The sequence below is a fragment of the Notolepis coatsorum genome, assembly GCF_963971535.1.
Source record: "Notolepis coatsorum genome assembly, chromosome: 6".
Lineage (NCBI taxonomy): Eukaryota > Metazoa > Chordata > Actinopteri > Aulopiformes > Paralepididae > Notolepis > Notolepis coatsorum.
The window spans coordinates 129,497,327-129,516,492 of record NC_140170.1 but is presented as its reverse complement, the minus strand read 5'-3'; the positions used below and the strand labels follow the sequence as shown (position 1 = coordinate 129,516,492).

Sequence of the window (19,166 nt, the reverse complement as noted above, 5' to 3'; positions counted from 1 at the left end):
AGGATGCAGTAATGGTGCTCTTGCAAAATACTTAGTGTTGCAGTTAGCGGAAGTGGAGAATAATTCCAACTGGAATAGTCAGCCAATGGCATGCTTATACCCACAGTCTATATCCTGTGAGTCAGACTACCTGCCCACTAGTGTTGTCAAAAATATCAATTTTTTTTTTTCAAGTAACCTTATATTTTACAAAAAGTGATGTTTGGTGAAAGTTAGATTTTCACTTTATTAATCCCAATAGGGAAATTCATTCTTGTTTGATGATCAAGAGGCACCTTTTATTTGTTTTAAGTGAAGTTTGGTGAAAAAGCAAGTTATTGCACTATTAAACCCAATACGGACATTCATCTTTGTTTGATCAAGAGTAACCTTTTATATATACTTCAATCCCAATAGGGAAATTCATCTTGGTTTGATTTTTTTTGTGTCAAATAAAAACAACGGTTATTTGAATGATTTCTAGTTTTCAAGAGAAAAAAATCGATTAAAATCGTAAATCGGATTTAAAAAAAAATTATCTGAGATTTAATTTTTAGGCCATATCGCCCAGCCCTAAAACAAAGGGTTTTAAAAGTGTTATATTTATCTTCTCTTATAATACCAGAGAGAAGGTGAGGAGAATCGACCAGCAACAAAAGCTAAATAAAAAAAAAATATTTATAAAGAAATGTACATTTTAAGATTAAAATCGTTTCCCTGTGGTATCGAAAATGGTATCGAATATCGATACTTTTCAAGGTATCGTATCGAAGTTAGAAATTCCAGTATCGTGACAACACTACTGCCCACCATCCCCCGTTCGTTTAAATAGTAAATGGACTGCATTTATATAGCATCCAAAGCGCTTTACAACAACGTATGCCTCACATTCACCCATTCACTTAAGTTTAAGTTCTTTGCTCAAGGACACTTCAACACGCTGCCGGGAGGAGCTGGAACGTTGTGTTTATAAAATAGTGCATGCAGAGGGGTACTTCGGAGCATAGACTTTGTTCTCCATTCCATAGATGTAGTAGTCGTAGTCTTTTCCACTGTAAGAGTAGTGGGCATGGGTCAGGGGTACCAGCTCGATGGTCTGGCGCTTTAGAGACATAAGCAGACATGCCATTAGTATCACTGCAAAAATAAAACACTTAAGCTATTTTAAGTCGAACTCTCTTTTTTGCACAAGAATATAATTGCGTCTATCATCACAGGGAAGTATATTAGATCTCTCTAATTGAGAAACATTGATTATAGCTCAGTCCTTTTTGTCCATTGACCCAAATCTAATAATCTAAGTATACTTGTCAGTTAAAGTAATGGATCAGATTGGTAATCCATACTAGCCCATATTTGTTTATGACTCAAATAAATGAGCTATAAAGCAATTTCACTTGTTTCATGAAAATGCCATTTGAAACAAGTTTCATTTTCATGAAACCTCATGCAATGATCAGTGTAGAAATTTGATACACTGCTATCTAGTGGTCAATGTATGAAACTACATCGCAGCTTTCCCACAACAAACTAGGTTTCTGCACTGATGAATGTGTGTGTGTGTGTGTGTGTGTGTGTGTGTGTGTGTGTGTGTGTGTGTGTGTGTGTGTATGCGTGTGTGTGTGTGTGTGTGTGTGTGTGTGTGTGTGTGTGTGTGTGTGTGTGTGTGTGTGTGTGTGTGTGTGTGTGTGTGTGTGTGTGTGTGTGCGTGTGTGTGTGTGTGTGTCAAACCTGTTGCAAGATGCGTCTGCTGCTGCTAAATCGACTGAAGTGTTCGTTAATGGTTTTCCTGGAAACGTCACAGATCTCTTGATCTGGGAGACCATGGATGGGGTACACCTGGGGGGAGATGGAGAAGAAATCAAGCATGTCCTCAAATAGTCTCTGTCTTCACACTACTTCATCTTGGGAAGCCTTGAATGGATACGCATTGAGAGGAGACAGGGTGCAAAGCAAGTACACCTGAAGTAGATACCTTCATCATAATTTACAATGGTATAGCTTGGGGAAAGCCTGGGTTGAGGACACCTGGGAGGAGATGGGAGTTAAAGCAAATACACCCAAAGAAGCTCCTGTCATTTGTACTGGTGCACATTGGTAAACTATGAATGTGGTATAACTGGGAGTAGATGGAAAGCATACAATATAACATGCAAACAAAGATTTATGGGCTTCTGCTTGGGAAACCTTCGCTGACCTACTCCCAAGAGCAAGACAAACATTCTTATGGTTGCTAATGTGGTTTAATATCCTGATCCAAGTTTTGGGAGAGGAGAGGAAGAGGAAAGGAACAAGAAGAAGAGAGGAGAGGAAGAGAAGTGGAGAGGAAGAGGAGAGGATGAAGATGTAGATGAGAGGAATAGAAGAGGACAAGAGGTTTCATTTGAGATGATTTCTATGATGGCTAAAATTATATGAGATCAACTGAATGTAATATGTAAGACATGTAAGGGGTCGTTACCAGAACGCTCTCGTCAATGAAGAAGGGGTGTCCTTTCACCTTCATAAACTTCTTGTCTGGGAAATCTGGCTGTCGGTCTGGGATAAAGTCAGTCACATTGTTCTCCCTACACCCACACACACACACACACACACACACACACACACACACACACACACACACACACACACACACACACACACACACACACACACACACACACACACACACACACACACACACACACACACACACACACACACACACACACACACACACACACACACACACACACACACACACACACACACACACACACACACACACACACACACACACACACACACACACACACACACACACACACACACACACACACACACACACACACACACACACACACACACACACACACACACACACACACACACACACACACACACACACACACACACACACACACACACACACACACACACACACACACACACACACACACACACACACACACACACACACACACACACACACACACACACACACACACACACACACACACACACACACACACACACACACACACACACACACACACACACACACACACACACACACACACACACACACACACACACACACACACACACACACACACACACACACACACACACACACACACACACACACACACACACACACACACACACACACACACACACACACACACACACACACACACACACACACACACACACACACACACACACACACACACACACACACACACACACACACACACACACACACACACACACACACACACACACACACACACACACACACACACACACACACACACACACACACACACACACACACACACACACACACACACACACACACACACACACACACACACACACACACACACACACACACACACACACACACACACACACACACACACACACACACACACACACACACACACACACACACACACACACACACACACACACACACACACACACACACACACACACACACACACACACACACACACACACACACACACACACACACACACACACACACACACACACACACACACACACACACACACACACACACACACACACACACACACACACACAAAGTGAAGGAATTGGAAAGTTAGAGGTAGAAATAAACAGGGAGGGTTCAAGCAGAATGTATGGTTTCAAGTGTGTGTGCGTGTATAATATATATATACATAATACATATTATGTGTGTGCGTATATTTTCATACCATACCATGTAACAGTCAGCTGGATGAAATGCAGTAGATTTTGATTGCCATGGCAAACACTGCAGGTCCTGAAACCATCGCCACGACAGGAAGTACACCTGGAAATGTGAAAGTGGATGTTTGCACATTATAAATCATCAAAACACATGTCTGGGGCTCTGCCATGTACAGAGTAATTATAAGTTATTTGGCCTGGTGTCAATATGTATGTACTGCCTGTGTCTCCTCCATAGCTGTAGATAGGACATGATTTGTCCTTTGCTGTAATGTTTATAAATAACATTTAAACAAACTGGTATTTTTTAATTAAGCAATTCTCAAACATCATAACATGGCAGTCAATGGAGTTTCTCGTGGGCTCTTCCTTGTGTTCTCAGCCAGGTTTAAAGATAAAGATCCATGGAAATGGCCTCCATAGCACCACACGCTTTAGCAATTTGACTTATTTCTGAAAGCAACAGACTTTTGGGGTGGGGCAGAGGCTGATTTGATTGATGTTTGATTTGACATCCTGATGATTTGAGTACCTGTGCATTGGAGGGTGCGGTTCAAACTCAAAATATATTGGAGGGGTTCACCCTCGTGTGGTGCAGGAGTAGGTACATTTTTGAGGAAGGTAAAACAATGGATTTCTTGGCACATAGTGATAGATAGATGAGAACTACATGCAGACTAAATGAGGAAAATGCATTTTTTATTTGATGTTTAAATTCAAGATGGCATCCAGATAAATCAAGTGAATGTTTCTGCTCTCTTCTCACCTCCTCTGACCCCTGCCATGACAGAAGCTACAGGGTGTGTCCCCAGAGAGACCATGACCCTGACATGACATGCAGTGGTTCTGGAATATGGAGAGGACCATTTAAACAAGACATGCAGAGACAGAAACAAAAGACAGACAGTCTGTCCACAGCTCCTCTCCTCTCACCTCTTGCGACCTCTCCCATGACAGGAGGAGCAACGCTTTTTTCTAGAGCGGCCATTGCCATGGCATAACGTACAACGCTTCTGTAACAGAAAGATATGCATAACATACAATGCTTCTGTAACAGAAAGAGATGTAGATAGATAGATAGATAGATAGATAGATAGATAGATAGATAGATAGATAGATAGATAGATAGATAGATAGATAGATAGATAGATAGATAGATAGATAGATAGATAGATAGATAGATAGATCATCCATAGAGTACATACAGTATATTATAGACAGGGAGAGTAAGACAGAGATGATGAAAAATAGTTTCTATCTTACCATGCCTTTGCCATGACAGTGGGTGCAGCGAGTTCTGCCACAGCCATGGCACTTGTGACACGCCTGAACACACACACACACACACACACACACACACACACACACACACACACACACACACACACACACACACACACACACACACACACACACACACACACACACACACACACACACACACACACACACACACACACACACACACACACACACACACACACACACACACACACAGTAGCACAGTAGCACAGTAGGACATTATATGATAAAGAAAACACAGTAAAAGCAGACAATGAAAAAAGATAATTCAAATAAAATGGGTAAAAGGCAGCAAAAGAGGAGTATCTATAAAAAGTGAGGGGGAGTGTTGCGACAAAAACAAGGTTGAATTTTTGAGGGGAGAAAAGAAAAGAACATCCTGCACATTCTCGACTTTTTACATGAACACGATAACTCGGATAGCTTTCATTTGAATCCTTTCAAATTTGCAGTGCACATTTATGACCCCTAGAGAGGAAGAAGCCTATTCGTTTTGGTGACCCCATGACCTTTCCTCTAGTGTCACCATCAGGTCAAACCTTTAGTTGACCTCCTGACCCCTTAGTCATAGATGCGTCTACTCATGCACAACAACTTTGCCATAAGGACATAAAGCGGCACGGTGGTGTAGTGGTTAACACTGTCGCCTCACAGCAAGAAGGTCCAGGGTTCGATTCCCGCTTGGGGACCAGGTTTCCATGATGCCAGGTACTCAGGTGGGGTATCTCCCAGGCCCCTCTGTGTGGAGTTTGCATGTTCTCCCCGTGCTCGCAAGGGTTTCCCCCCCGATAAGATAAACCCAATGGAAAAACATGCACAACAGATCGCTAAAGCTGTGGCGTCCTTGACGAAGACGGACAGGAGCACTTGGATTGGTCCCCGGGGCGCGGCTCACGTTGACGCCCTATCTGCTCCCGGCTGCCCATGGGGGGAAGGACAACGGGATGGGAAAAGTGCAGAGACACATTTCATCGGCGACTCAGTGCATGTGTGTGTGTGTTCCTGTGGGTCGCCCATCTCGCGTGTGTGTGTTAAAACTGCATGACAAATAAAGACTTCTATGTCTATGTCAGGACTTATGAAGTCCACCATATTAGAATTTCTGCCATCTTGAATGATTGGAAAAACACTTTTCCCCCCTACTTCCTCTAGCCAACATGTCTGTGTGGAATCCGAGGACTAACATCTTCAAATGTGTCCTTTAGATAATTGATAGGCCAAACCATATGACCACCGGATCAAATACAATTTTGGAAAAACACATGGTAAACAGGACTGTCCAATTTCCACCAAACTTGACAAATATGTTTGCCTTCCAATAGCGAGCAGGATTGTGAAGCTCTGAGTCATCTTGCCTCCTGGTGGCGCTATTCTCATGGTAAATGGCTGCTTTTTTTTTATAGCGCTTTTATCCAAAGCGCTTTACAATTTCTTACTCGCATTTTACCCATTCACTCACACATTCACACACCGATGGCGGAGGCAACCATGCAAGGTGCCAACCTGCTCATCGGGTGCAATTAGGGGTTAAGTGTCTTGCTCAAGGACACATCGACACGCTGCCCGAGAAAAGCGGGAATCGAACCGGGAACCTCCGGATTGCCTGACGACTGCTCTACCTCCCGACCACTGTCGCCCCCTACACAATAACTCATGAAACTAAAAACGAACTACTCCTCAATACCTCAGATTAGGGGCATGGTCGAAAGGTGGATTGAGAATTCGGGCCGTTCGGGGATACACTCACTGTTGGTCACCGACAGCACAGATGTTTTGTTGTTTTGTACCTTTTACTAGTATGGGTAAATAATAATACAAGTATTTATTCATGTTGTATATGGTTTGTCTTTCTACACTATTAGTTAAAATAATTTTCCATACTTTTCCATATGGAATAAAAGAGACGTACTGTACCTTTATGAAGGAGGAATGTGGCACACGGATCTTCTGAACTACATCGGTGTATCTATCAGGCATAGATACCGGGATGTCCCAGGGGGGCGGGCTCATGCCGTACTGGGGTCCATCCGCTGGCTGTCCTGATGGCACAATACAGAAATGTCATGAATGTCATATTACACAATCAACACATACACACCAATAGAAGCACCTGTACCCTGGTTATATGTACATTTCCATCCAAACCACAAATATTTTATAGTTAGGTCAAGCAATTACTACTACTACTAACACTGCCCGCTAGGGAGTAATACCATGATATTACTCTTAGTTTTGATTGTGTGACGGTATCAAATTTTTCAGTACAAATTACAATGTGATATGAGGATTTTTTTATACTGCTGCAAGAATAATTTTTTTTATTAAAGATATATATTGTGGATGATGGTATTATAAAAATCCATACTTTTGCATGGATCCATGACGGTACACCTTCACATTTTTTTTTTATTATCTTTTTCCCCCTCCTTCTTTTTCCGATTTTTCTCCCATCCCACTGTTAGTCGTTATGCCAATTCCCAACCCCCTTCCTGGTTGTTGCGCACTTTCCCCTACTGTTGGTCTGAGAGGCCGGAGACTGTCACATGCTTTCCTCCGACGCATGTGCAGCCAGCCGGCAGCCAGCCTGGCCGCGCAGATTCTCACTGGGAGAGTGTAACGTGTGGGAGGCCGCACTACCTCTCACCAGATCCTACCTTCGCTGAGCAGGCGCCCCGACCGAACTGTAGGGGTCGCTGTCCACAACGCCCAGGACCCACCCACGGCTCCCCTCCCCCTAACTCAGCCAAACGAGTTAGTATAGCGATCAGCAAGGCAATGCTGACTCTCCGGGAGTCGAGACCGCAGCCTCTTGCATTACACCTTCATATTTGGTAAACCTCCCAGCCCTACTGCCCACCATCGAATGTTCGTGCTATTGTGAAAAGTTATGTATGGTCTTTCTCCAGTCTTCCCCTATGGTCTTTCTCCAGTCTTCCCCTGTGGTCTTTCTCCAGTCTTTCCCTATGGTCTTTCTCCAGTCTTCCCCTATGGTCTTTCTCCAGTCTTCCCCTATGGTCTTTCTCCAGTCTTCCCCTATGGTCTTTCTCCAGTCTTCCCCTGTGGTCTTTCTTCAGTCTTCCCCTATGGTCTTTCTCCAGTCTTTCCCTATGGTCTTTCTCCAGTCTTTCCCTATGGTCTTTCTCCAGTCTTTCCCTATGGTCTTTCTCCAGTCTTCCCCTATGGTCTTTCTCCAGTCTTCCCCTATGGTCTTTCTCCAGTCTTTCCCTATGGTCTTTCTCCAGTCTTTCCCTATGGTCTTTCCTCATTCAACTGCAGGAGATCTCACCATTTCCCCACCTGGACACCTACTGTAATAAGGAACTAAGGGGCATAACCCAAAGTGTTCTGCTATATAACCTTGTAGCCTTCAGACTATCCTGTGTGGATGCAATTTAAAAATATATATTATTTCAAGTCTCACCCAAACAAATACACGTTTAGTCAAGTTGACACAGAGCTTTTTATGTTTGTAGTCTATGGTCTTGGGTGCAAATTTAAGAGGCACGTATCTGTGCTTTTACGCCAACTTTCCACTTTACATTCGTTTGAAAAACTACCTGTTATTAATATGCTTGTGAATACTAATATAAAATACTAAAGTAATTGCTATTTCTGGGTCTTGATAGTCTTCAGCATGATTTACATGTTTGTTTTGTCTTACAGTTGTAAATTGTGAACTGCCTCCCCCGTTTAGTTCAGTCCGATGTATTACATACTTAAATAAACTACATTTAATAAACTAAATAACTAGCTTCAAGTTTCTTTAATAGTTGTCATACAGAAGTACAGAATACTTTCATACAAAATGCTTCTTACTGTTACGCTCCAGAGACTGTGCTAGACAAGATAGTATCAAATAACATAGTATAGCATGTAATTTAGAAGAAGAAAATGAGGTCACAGTGTTCGGTATAGACATATGTACAATGTTCTGAGTTACCATATAATATACAATACTATGCAGTGTACTAATGTACAGTACTATATAGTGCAAATACTCCTCATCCATCACCCTCAACATAGGGGCCCCCCAGGGCTGTGTTCTGAGTCCCCTCCTCTACTCCCTATACACACACGACTGTGTGGCTCAGCGGAGTAGCAATACAATCATCAAATTTGCTGACGACACAGTGGTGGTGGGCCTGATCTCTGCCAACGACGAGAGGGCCTACCTGGAAGAGGTCAAGGTCCTGGCGGGATGGTGCCAGGAAAACAGCCTCTCCCTGAACGTCAGCAAAACAAAGGAGATGATTGTGGACTTCAGGAGGTCGGGGGTCAAGGACTACAGCCCCCTCAGCATCGACGGGGCACCGGTTGAGAGAGTCAACAGCTTTAAGTACCTCGGAGCCTACATATCCGAGGACTTGACATGGACCACACACATTGACAGTGTTGTGAAGAAGGCACGACAACGCCTCTACTTCCTCAGGCGCCTAAGGAAGTTCCAAGTCAGTCAGAAGATCCTTAAGAACTTCTACTCATGTACAATAGAGAGCATCTTGACCGGCAACATCACCTCCTGGTTTGGGAATAGCACTGCACAAGACCGAAGCAGACTACAAAGAGTGACACGTTCAGCCGAACGCACAATTGGAGGGGGGCTCCCCACCCTCCAGAACATTTACAACAAGCGTTGCAAGGGCAAGGCTAAGAGAATCATTAAAGACTCCAGTCACCCGAACAACTGCCTCTTTAAACTGCTGCGGTCAGGCAAGCGATACCGGAGTCTCAAGGCGAGCACAGAAAGACTCAGAAGAAGCTTCTATCCCCAGCCCATCAGGCTGCTAAACGAACAATGAATGAACACTACACCAAACGCACATAGCACACACATCCACACGCACACACTCACTTTAAACAAACACACTGTAGCACCCACTCCACACACTTATAGCACACACCCACTTTAAACAAACACACTGTAGCACCCACTCCCCACACTTTATATTTATTGATGAAGGATTGCACTACAACTCGTACACCTTACTGTAAATTGTACCTAAATTGTACCTCATCCCATTTCTGCTTTGCACTATATAGTACTGTACATTAGTACACTGCATAGTATTGTATATTATATGGTAACTCAGAACATTGTACATATGTCTATACCGAACACTGTGACCTCATTTTCTTCTTCTAAATTACATGCTATACTATGTTATTTGATACTATCTTGTCTAGCACAGTCTCTGGAGTGTAACAGTAAGAAGCATTTTGTATGAAAGTATTCTGTACTTCTGTATGACAACTATTAAAGAAACTTGAACTTGAAAGAAACAAAGCAGAAATGGGATGAGGTACAATGTAGGTACAATTTACAGTAAGGTGTACGAGTTGTAGTGCAATCCTTCATCAATAAATATAAAGTGTGGGGAGTGGGTGCTACAGTGTGTTTGTTTAAAGTGGGTGTGTGCTATAAAGTGTGTGGAGTGGGTGCTACAGTGTGTTTGTTTAAAGTGAGTGTGTGCGTGTGGATGTGTGTGCTATGTGCGTTTGGTGGTTGTTGTTGTGTAGTGTTCATTGTTCGTTTAGCAGCCTGATGGCCTGGGGATAGAAGCTTCTTCTGAGTCTTTCTGTGCTCGCCTTGAGACTCCGGTATCGCTTGCCTGACCGCAGCAGTTCAAAGAGGCAGTTGTTCGGGTGACTGGAGTCTTTAATGATTCTCTTAGCCTTGCCCTTGCAACGCTTGTTGTAAATGTTCTGGAGGGTGGGGAGCCCCCCTCCAATTGTGCGTTCGGCTACTACATCATATTATTATTATTATTATTATTACCATTATAGGATTCAAACTCCCAGGCACTAGTTCTTGCCTCAGTGTAGGTCTCCAGCCGATACTGCAAAACAAATAGGTTTGAAGTCAGAAAATACATGGAAGGGATTTGAACACTGAGCCATCTATGACTGTGCCACTATGTCAACAGTAAGTCATTGTGTAGCTGTCAGTGTTGGCAAATTACATTCAAAATGTAATATATTATATATTACTAGTTACTTTCATTTGAAAGCAATAAGTTACTTTACAATATTACTGTCTGTGTAGAGTAATGTGTTACATTACTTATTACACTACTTTTGTGTTACTTTCTAGTTAAATAAATGGAGAGACCTTCTGAAGATATATCTGTTTCAGTCTTTGTTTTTGTATAAGTGAATGTTCTTAACACATTGACCGCCAGCAGCAGGGGGCGCTGATCCCCATTCAGCTCCAGGTCTTTATTCAATGGATATAGTTTTAGAATGCCAGACTTGCGAGTCCTAAAACTATATTTTATATTATAGCTATGGATCTAATAACGCTGTCGACTGTCAGTGAGTTGCTTCTGGTCAACATACAAAAAACAGATTTGTTTTTTCATCCGTACATTTCCGTTTTATACCGTTTTGAATATTAGTATGGTTTGGGTGATTCTAAGTAATTCCAGGAAAAGACGAGAAAAAGGCATTTTAGTGTAATCCAGTCATCACGTTGTAATTTTTCGGCTGATTATCTAATCATCCTGAAATCAACGCTAGATTATCATTATTATATCTCCTCGTGCATACATGAAATGGCCCTCGTAGCGGCCATTAGCCATTAACACTGAAGAAGGAACACCTGTTCTGAAACATGTCTGTTGTATCCGGCTGCGATATATAGTGTTCTTACCTTGTCTCTGATGTAATGCAAAAAAAATTATCCAATTATCTGATCGCCATTCCAGTTATCCACAGCGATCCTGTCCCCGACATTACCGAGCGTTACACATGAACGGGCGGGCAGGGTTAGTGTTCCATGCCATCGTTGTAAAGGCCTGCCTCCCCCGAGTATTTAAACCCCACCCCCACGGCTCAGATCGGCTCGGAAAACACACCAGACAATTTCCAATGGAGTGCAATAGCTCCGCAAGGCAGTAGAGGGCGGTGTTGACCATCTGCCAGCTCAGACAGGGTATGAAGGGTCTGCAGAGGCTGCAGCCATGAATTATGAATAGATATAGCGAATAAACGAAACAACAATCCCAAAAACTAGTTAACTCGTTGTTGGCGCTGAACGCATGGCAGGCAATAACGAGTTAATTCGGTCTTGGCGCAGATTGTGTTAAGAGAGAGAGAAATGAGACTGCCTCTCGCCATTCAGTTCAGCATCACGGACAACACCGTGGGAATTATTTTCACTGGATATTATGACCGGAGAGATTTAAATATGTCAGACGAGATAGGGCTCATTTCAGTCCCACATAGAGACTTCACAAAGAACTTACCAAGCCATCTCAGCCATCGATTTTCAGCAACAGGAAATTATTCAGGGGATATTTTTTTGGTGGAGGAACAGTGAGTGGTGTGGATTAATTCTTAAAATTGGCTGGTAACGTGGGTGGTAACGTGGGTGGTAACGCGGGTGGTAATGTGGGTGGTAACACGTTACTTGACATAGTAATTGTAATAATATTACTGAAATCCTATTAGTTATGTTATATTACTGCTAAAAGTAATATATTACTGTAACAACATTACTTTTGTACACTGGTAGCAGTATAGTAATACAGTGTACTATTAACATTGGTAACAGTATAGTAATACAGTGTAATATTAACACCGGTGACAGTATAGTAATATAGTATAGTATTATGAGGTTGGCAGTAGCCTAAAGGTTCAGTAAGTGAGTTTGTAACTGGATGATTGTTTGTTCTAATCACTGGACCCATTGGGAATATCTGGTTGAGGTGAGTTATTGAGTAATCATCAACTCATCAACGATCGTTGAGGAGTCCTTGAGCTAGGCACTTAACCGCCACCTGCTCCAGTTGGGCTGCTCAATGGTCAACTGTTAAGACAGTGATTGCACTGGGAAGCTCTGAGGGGTGAATATATGTAACTATGAGTGTGTGAAGCAGGGTGTTGCTCTGAGGGGTGAATATATGTAATGAGTGTGTGAAGCAGGGTGTTGCTCTGAGGGGTGAATATATGCAACTATGAGTGTGTGAAGCAGGGTGTTGCTCTGAGGGGTGAATATATGCAACTAAGAGAGTGTGAAGCAATGCGTTGCTGGAAGCATGTGTTCAGTTAACATGAAAAAAAATCATGCTCCTTGAATTCATACTAAATTGAATGTGATTGAATGGAATTCATGAATGGTAGTAATTCTAAATCCTGCCATTGTGGATAATATTATGGTTGTGGATTCTAGCCTATCCTGTTTAACATGTGCATACAGTATTCCTGTATGTTTGTCTGTCTTATCTATCACCCAACCATATACATTTAAATATATAAATTAATTTGTGATTAAGAAGATAGTGAAGGTCCACACTCATTTAGCACACTTAGCTATTTAGCAGTTCAGGTTTTCACTTTTATCAACAGCTGTTTTTACCGATCAGGGGTTCACCTGTGTGACATTGTGTCATCAGTCACAGTATGGCAACCGCATGTCAGCCCTGATGGGCCGAAGTGACTGTCAAAATAATGTAAAGCTCTTCTAAATGAGTGCAAACCTTCCTGTCCTTCATCACTGATCTGTACAAGGTCTATGTGCACTACTACCATAAGCAATTTTAATCATAGACTAGTCCCCATTTTCCAGGGACCTCCACTTTCAGTGCCGTTCACGTAGATCTACGGTTCTGTCGTCCGATCGTTGAGTGCCGGAAAACGTAGATCTACGTTTCTGTCACGGTATTTATTTTATTATCTATATCCATTCATAATTCAGCGGGGCACCTTGTGCATACTGTTCTGAGTGTGTCTAAGCTGGCAGACGGTATTATACCGCCCTCTAACGCCTTCGGCCAGTAATGCACCCGGTTAGACCAGGGTTTGTTTATTTTCTATACCGAGCTGCGGCGTGGGGGCGGGTCCTAAACACTCCGGCAAAACACACGCTTATAGGGATGGCTTGGACAACTGACCCCGCCCGCCCGTTGAAGAGCAATGCCCAGTAACGTCGGAGGCACGATCGCTGTGGATAAATGGAATGGCGATGAGATTATTGGATTCTTTTTTTTCATTAAGTCATGTCAAGAGTCAAGAGTTTTATTTGTCACGGCATACAAGTATACAATGAAATGCGGGTGGTCTTGCCCGCAACGATGTGCAATACAGTGGTACAACATGTAATAGAATCCAATAAAAAACAACATTGTGCAATAAACAGGTAACAGGTAACATGGTGGGACATCTCGGTATCTGTACATAGTTATTTACAGGGCATATAGGACATGCTAGGTAGCTTAGGTAGTGCAATACACTGTTACTGTTGTTATACTAATTTAAAGTGACCTTTCCTTTTTGGCCATAAGTGTGGGCGTGTGCGGCATGAGTGTGTGTCTGCTCATGTTAAAGTGTTAAAGTGGCTGCTAGTGTGTGGGTGTGCACAGCGTGCGTGTCGTGTGTGTGCTCATGTGTGCTTGTGTGTGGATAGATCAGTGTTCTGTGGCACTCAGTGTTCATTGTTCAAGGCTCTGATGGCCTGGGGGAAGAAGCTGAGCCTAAGCCTCTCTGTCCTAGTAGCTGGGGTTCGCAGGCGTCTGCCTGACCTCAGCAGCTGGAACAGGCTGTTATTGGGGTGGTGGGGGTCTTTCATTATTCTGCAGGCTCTGGATTTGCACCTCTTGTTGTATAGAACCTGCAGGGGAGGTAGTGCAATACCCGTGGTACGCTCGGCTGAGCGCACCACTCTCTGTAGGGCCTTCTTGTCCTGTGCCGTGCTGTTTCCATACCAGGCAGTGATGTTTCCAGTCAAGATGCTCTCTACAGCTCCGGAATAGAAGGACTGGAGTATCTTCCCCGATACTCTGAACTTCCTTAACTGTCTCAGGTGGTAGAGGCGCTGCTTCGCCTTTTTTACGACTGTGTCTATGTGTGTTGACCATGTCAGATCCTCTGAGATGTGGACCCCCAGGTACTTAAAGCTGCTCACCCTGTCCACGGTAGCCCCGTTTATCATCAGTGGTGTGTGTGTCTCCTGCTGTCCTCTCCTATAATCCACGATCAGCTCCTTGGTTTTACCAATGTTCAGGAGCAGGCTGTTGTCCTGGCACCAGCGTTCCAGTACCTCAACCTCCTCCCGGTAGGCCTTCTCGTCGTTGTCCGAGATCAGCCCCACCACCACTGTGTCGTCTGCAAACTTCACTATGGAGTTGGAGCTAAACTTGGCCACACAATCGTGTGTGTAGAGTGAGTACAGCAGGGGGCTCAGAACACAGCCCTGGGGGGACCCGATGCTCAGGGTGATGGTGTTGGAGGTCTGACCCCCCACCCTGACCGCCTGGGGTCTTTCACTCAGAAAGTCCAGTACCCAGGCGCTCAGGGCAGAGCTCAGACCCAGCTCGATCAGCTTGTCCACCAGTCTGGTGGGGACTATGGTGTTGAATGCTGAGCTGTAGTCCATGAACAACAGTCTCACATAGCCCCCCTTCTGACGGTCAAGGTGAGAGAGGGTGCTGTGCAGTACCTGGGAGACCGCGTCGTCAGTGGACCTGTTTGTCCTGTATGCAAATTGCATAGGGTCCATATCACTGGGGAGGGAGGCACAAATGTGGTCCTTGACCAGCCGGTCTAAACCACATTGCATGCGTGCACCACAAAGGATAATAGTGATGATCTAGCGTTGATTTCAGGAAGATCCGATAATCAGGCGAAAAATGACGTGTTTATTGAATTACACAAAAACACTGTTTTCGTGTATTTTCCCTGGAATTGCTCAGAAGCGGCCGGACTATGTTCATATTCAAAACGGTATCAAACGGAAATGTACGGATGAAAAAATAATCTGTTTTTTGCATGTTGACCAGAAGTAGCTCAATGAGACTCGAGGGCGTTATTAGACCCATAGCGATACTATAAAATATAGGTTTAGCTCTACAAACTACAACTACGTTTACATGGGGTTAATGGGCGGCACGGAAGTGGTCACTTCCCGGAAGGGGCGTGGCACTCAATGTGTTAAGGGCGTTCCAGGGGGTCCCCAGTAAAATGGAGAATAGTTTAATTTCACCATAATGTATTCACTAGACGTTAGCACAATGAAATAATTAGGGATGCTCGATATTGGCTTTTTTACCGATATACCGATATTGTCCAACTCTTAATTTCCGATACCGATATCAACCGATACCGATATATGCAGGGTTTCCCCCCCGCAAAAAATGGAATAATTTTTAGGTAATTAACATTACATATCTCTTTTAACACAACATTATGCATACTTTTGACAATAAATACAATCAGAATTTATTCTTACTTGCTTGCCTGGGTAAATAAAGGTTATAGAAATGTAAAAAGAATAAATAAAAATTGAAAACCGATACCGATATTTTCCGATATCACATTTTTATGCCGATATCGGCCGATAATATCGGACATCCCTAGAAATAATGTATAAGAATAACTACATTGATCATAGATTTCCTCTGTTATCTCCCCATCTACAATAGAGACAGTTATGTAATTCTGGACTAAATAACATTTTACAACCAATATCTTCTCAGATGGGGGTCCCTGGGAAGAAAATCGTATGAAATGGGGTCCATGGCCTATCATGTATCAATGTGGGGGTCCATGGCCTATCATCGATGGCCTATCATGTATCAATGTGGGGGTCCATGGCCTATCACAAGGATAGACACCCTTTTAGAATATAGTCCAAGCAATAGGCTAATTAATAACATAATGGAAAGGCTTACAGTAGGCCAAAGCCTTTTGGTTAAACAGATGCAAAATAATAAATAATAATAAAGCTAGCACTTACAATGAGCTTTGATAGGTTTAAATAGTTTTTTTATTCATTTTTTTATGTTATGTTTTATTTTCACCATCTTAACCGTTGGCACCCAATAACGTATATATACGTGAATGGCCCCGAAAGTGTTAAGGGAATACATCAAGTATTGCTTGATGGTGGCACCCATCGCCCCTAAAGAGTTACACACACCAAGGGTTGCTGTGAGGTGCATGATCACCGGAGGTAGACTTGAAGGTAGATAAAAAGCATCACACACTCCAGCTCCATATGTACGTTTATTCAACAAGGTTTTGGCCCTCAGAGAAATCCATATGGAGCTAGAGTGTGCAACTATATGCCAAACAGCAATAGCGCTACCTACCCTGTAGACAGTGATATGTTTAAGGTTTTTAAAGGTAAGATATTTGGCAGGCTTGGAGCGATAGTTCCACTTTGAGTCCACAAACTTCAGCAGGGCTTCTCTGGCCACATCCTCTGACACTGTGGGAACCCTGGATTAAATATAAACACATAATACATTATATTATATTATATTGTATAAATGAACATGATATGAAAACAATAAAAAACTATAAATAAAAATTAAAAGTTTTACTGCTCTCCTTTGAGATTGATGTTAGGTGTGTATGTGTGTGCACGCTGTATAAGTGTTTAAGTGCGTGCGTGCGTGTGTGTGTGTGTGTGTGCGTGTGCGTGTGTGTGTGTGTGTGTGTGTGTTACCTGAACAGAGCCATATGCCATATGGAAAAGGATTATAAAAAACATAGTTATGCCTTCAGAAGGTTTTATAAGAAACATATAGTTTCTGCCCCCAGATATCCTTACCTTACTCATCTCATCTGTGTTTCTTATACTGTCATATGTTAGATTACTGGTTGCCCAGCTATATATGGCAGATTCTCTAAATTCCTTGTAAGAATAATATATGTGGATTTACTGCCATATGTTTTAGTTACAAATTTTTTTTTATCCACTTTTTCTCCTCCTGTTTTTCTGTATTTCTTCTCCCATCCTAATTTAGTCGTTATGCCAATTCCCCCCTCCCCTTCCTGGTTATTGCGCGCATGTGCCCCCCACTGGTCGGTCTAGGGAGCCCTGATTTTAGTTACAATTTTGAAGGATTTGTCTGCATCTTTTCCATATGGGGGATGGCTAGAGAGGGGGTGCTGGGTGTGCTAGACTATAGACTGTATAGACCAGTGGTGCCCAACCAGTCGACCGTGATCGACCGGTAGATCACGCGCTGGTTTCAAGTAGACCGCAAGATTATTTTTGGAAAATCATTGTTACGGGTCTAGTTAGATCGAGGCAATCGGCAATCGCTTGCTTTTGTTTTCATGAATACCCGGATGTAGAGGAATGTGAAGCACTTTGCTTACATACGCTGAACTTGATACTTGTGTCTGTCGTTATTCATGCCGTAGAAACATCCACACAAACATGGTGTCAAAAGTAGTTGAACTTACGTCCATGTATGTACATATTAGCTGACTATGTCACAGTCGGACTCCGGTTCTGAAGACAACATTACGGAGGCCGAGACAAGTAACGTTGGGCTATTGTCAGCTAGCATGGCGGCTAATATTCCACCCCCCTCCCCGATGAGCTTCACAGGCGACTGGAGCGTCAGCTGGGACATATTCTGTGCCGAATACGAGGACTATGCACTCGCTACGGGTATAACCGAGAATGACATGAACATTCAGGCTGCAACTCTGAAGAGTGTGGTGGGAAGCGAATGCAGGCACATTTACCGTCACAACCTGAATCTCACCGAACAGGATCAAGGGGACGCTAAAGTCATACTGGATACATTGGAAAAGTACTTCAAACCGGCGAAGAACGGAGAGACTGAGAGAAAAGGCAGCAACCTGTGATACTACGGGCAGCTAAGAGATGAAATGATTCGTGACAAAATTGTACTAGGTGTTGCAAACGAGAGCATAAGACGCAGACTCTTGAGAGAGAAAGGGCTCACGTTAATCACCGCTATTGAAATGTGCCGAGCAGCGGAACAGGCTGATATGGGAGTGAGAGCGGTGGAGATAGCGAGCCCATGCGCCAACGCTGTTCACGCCGTTGATAGGCAACAAGTCAGGCATAACCAAGGGAGACGGAGCTATTCACCCAGAACTGGAGACAGATTATACATGCAAATACTGTGGCAACTCTCATCCAAGGGGCAGAGAACATTACCCAGCATTTGGGAAACAGTGCAAATCATGTGGATCACAGAATCACTTTGCAAAAGTGTGTCAAAAAAGCGAAAGAAAACCCACTGATGGAAAAGTGCACTGCATTGTAAATACAGCTGACAATTCAGAGCAAGACAGTGAGGATGACATATATGACTGACATTTAATTCTACAAAATAATAGATAAAGGAGAACTATCAGTGACTGTTGACAGACCTTTTTGTGGAATTGTTTTTTGATTG

The 19,166-nt window shown here is 43.2% G+C and overlaps 1 protein-coding gene across 1 annotated transcript in view; it reads right to left on the bottom strand.

Annotated features, from left to right (window-relative positions):
• Positions 1-946: 946 nt before the first annotated feature.
• Positions 947-19,166, bottom strand: part of LOC311230777 (protein SSUH2 homolog) — a gene marked incomplete at its 3' end in the record, with an annotated part of 49,933 nt that continues 31,713 nt past the window's right edge. The window contains exons 4-12 of the mRNA XM_084317136.1: positions 17,091-17,220; positions 10,781-10,841; positions 6,919-7,043; positions 4,966-5,028; positions 4,636-4,715; positions 3,713-3,805; positions 2,441-2,546; positions 1,711-1,818; positions 947-1,081 (exon numbers count right to left, since the gene is read on the bottom strand). Coding sequence (XP_084173262.1) covers positions 947-1,081; positions 1,711-1,818; positions 2,441-2,546; positions 3,713-3,805; positions 4,636-4,715; positions 4,966-5,028; positions 6,919-7,043; positions 10,781-10,841; positions 17,091-17,220 — 901 coding nt within the window. The remainder of the gene's footprint in view (positions 1,082-1,710; positions 1,819-2,440; positions 2,547-3,712; positions 3,806-4,635; positions 4,716-4,965; positions 5,029-6,918; positions 7,044-10,780; positions 10,842-17,090; positions 17,221-19,166) is intronic.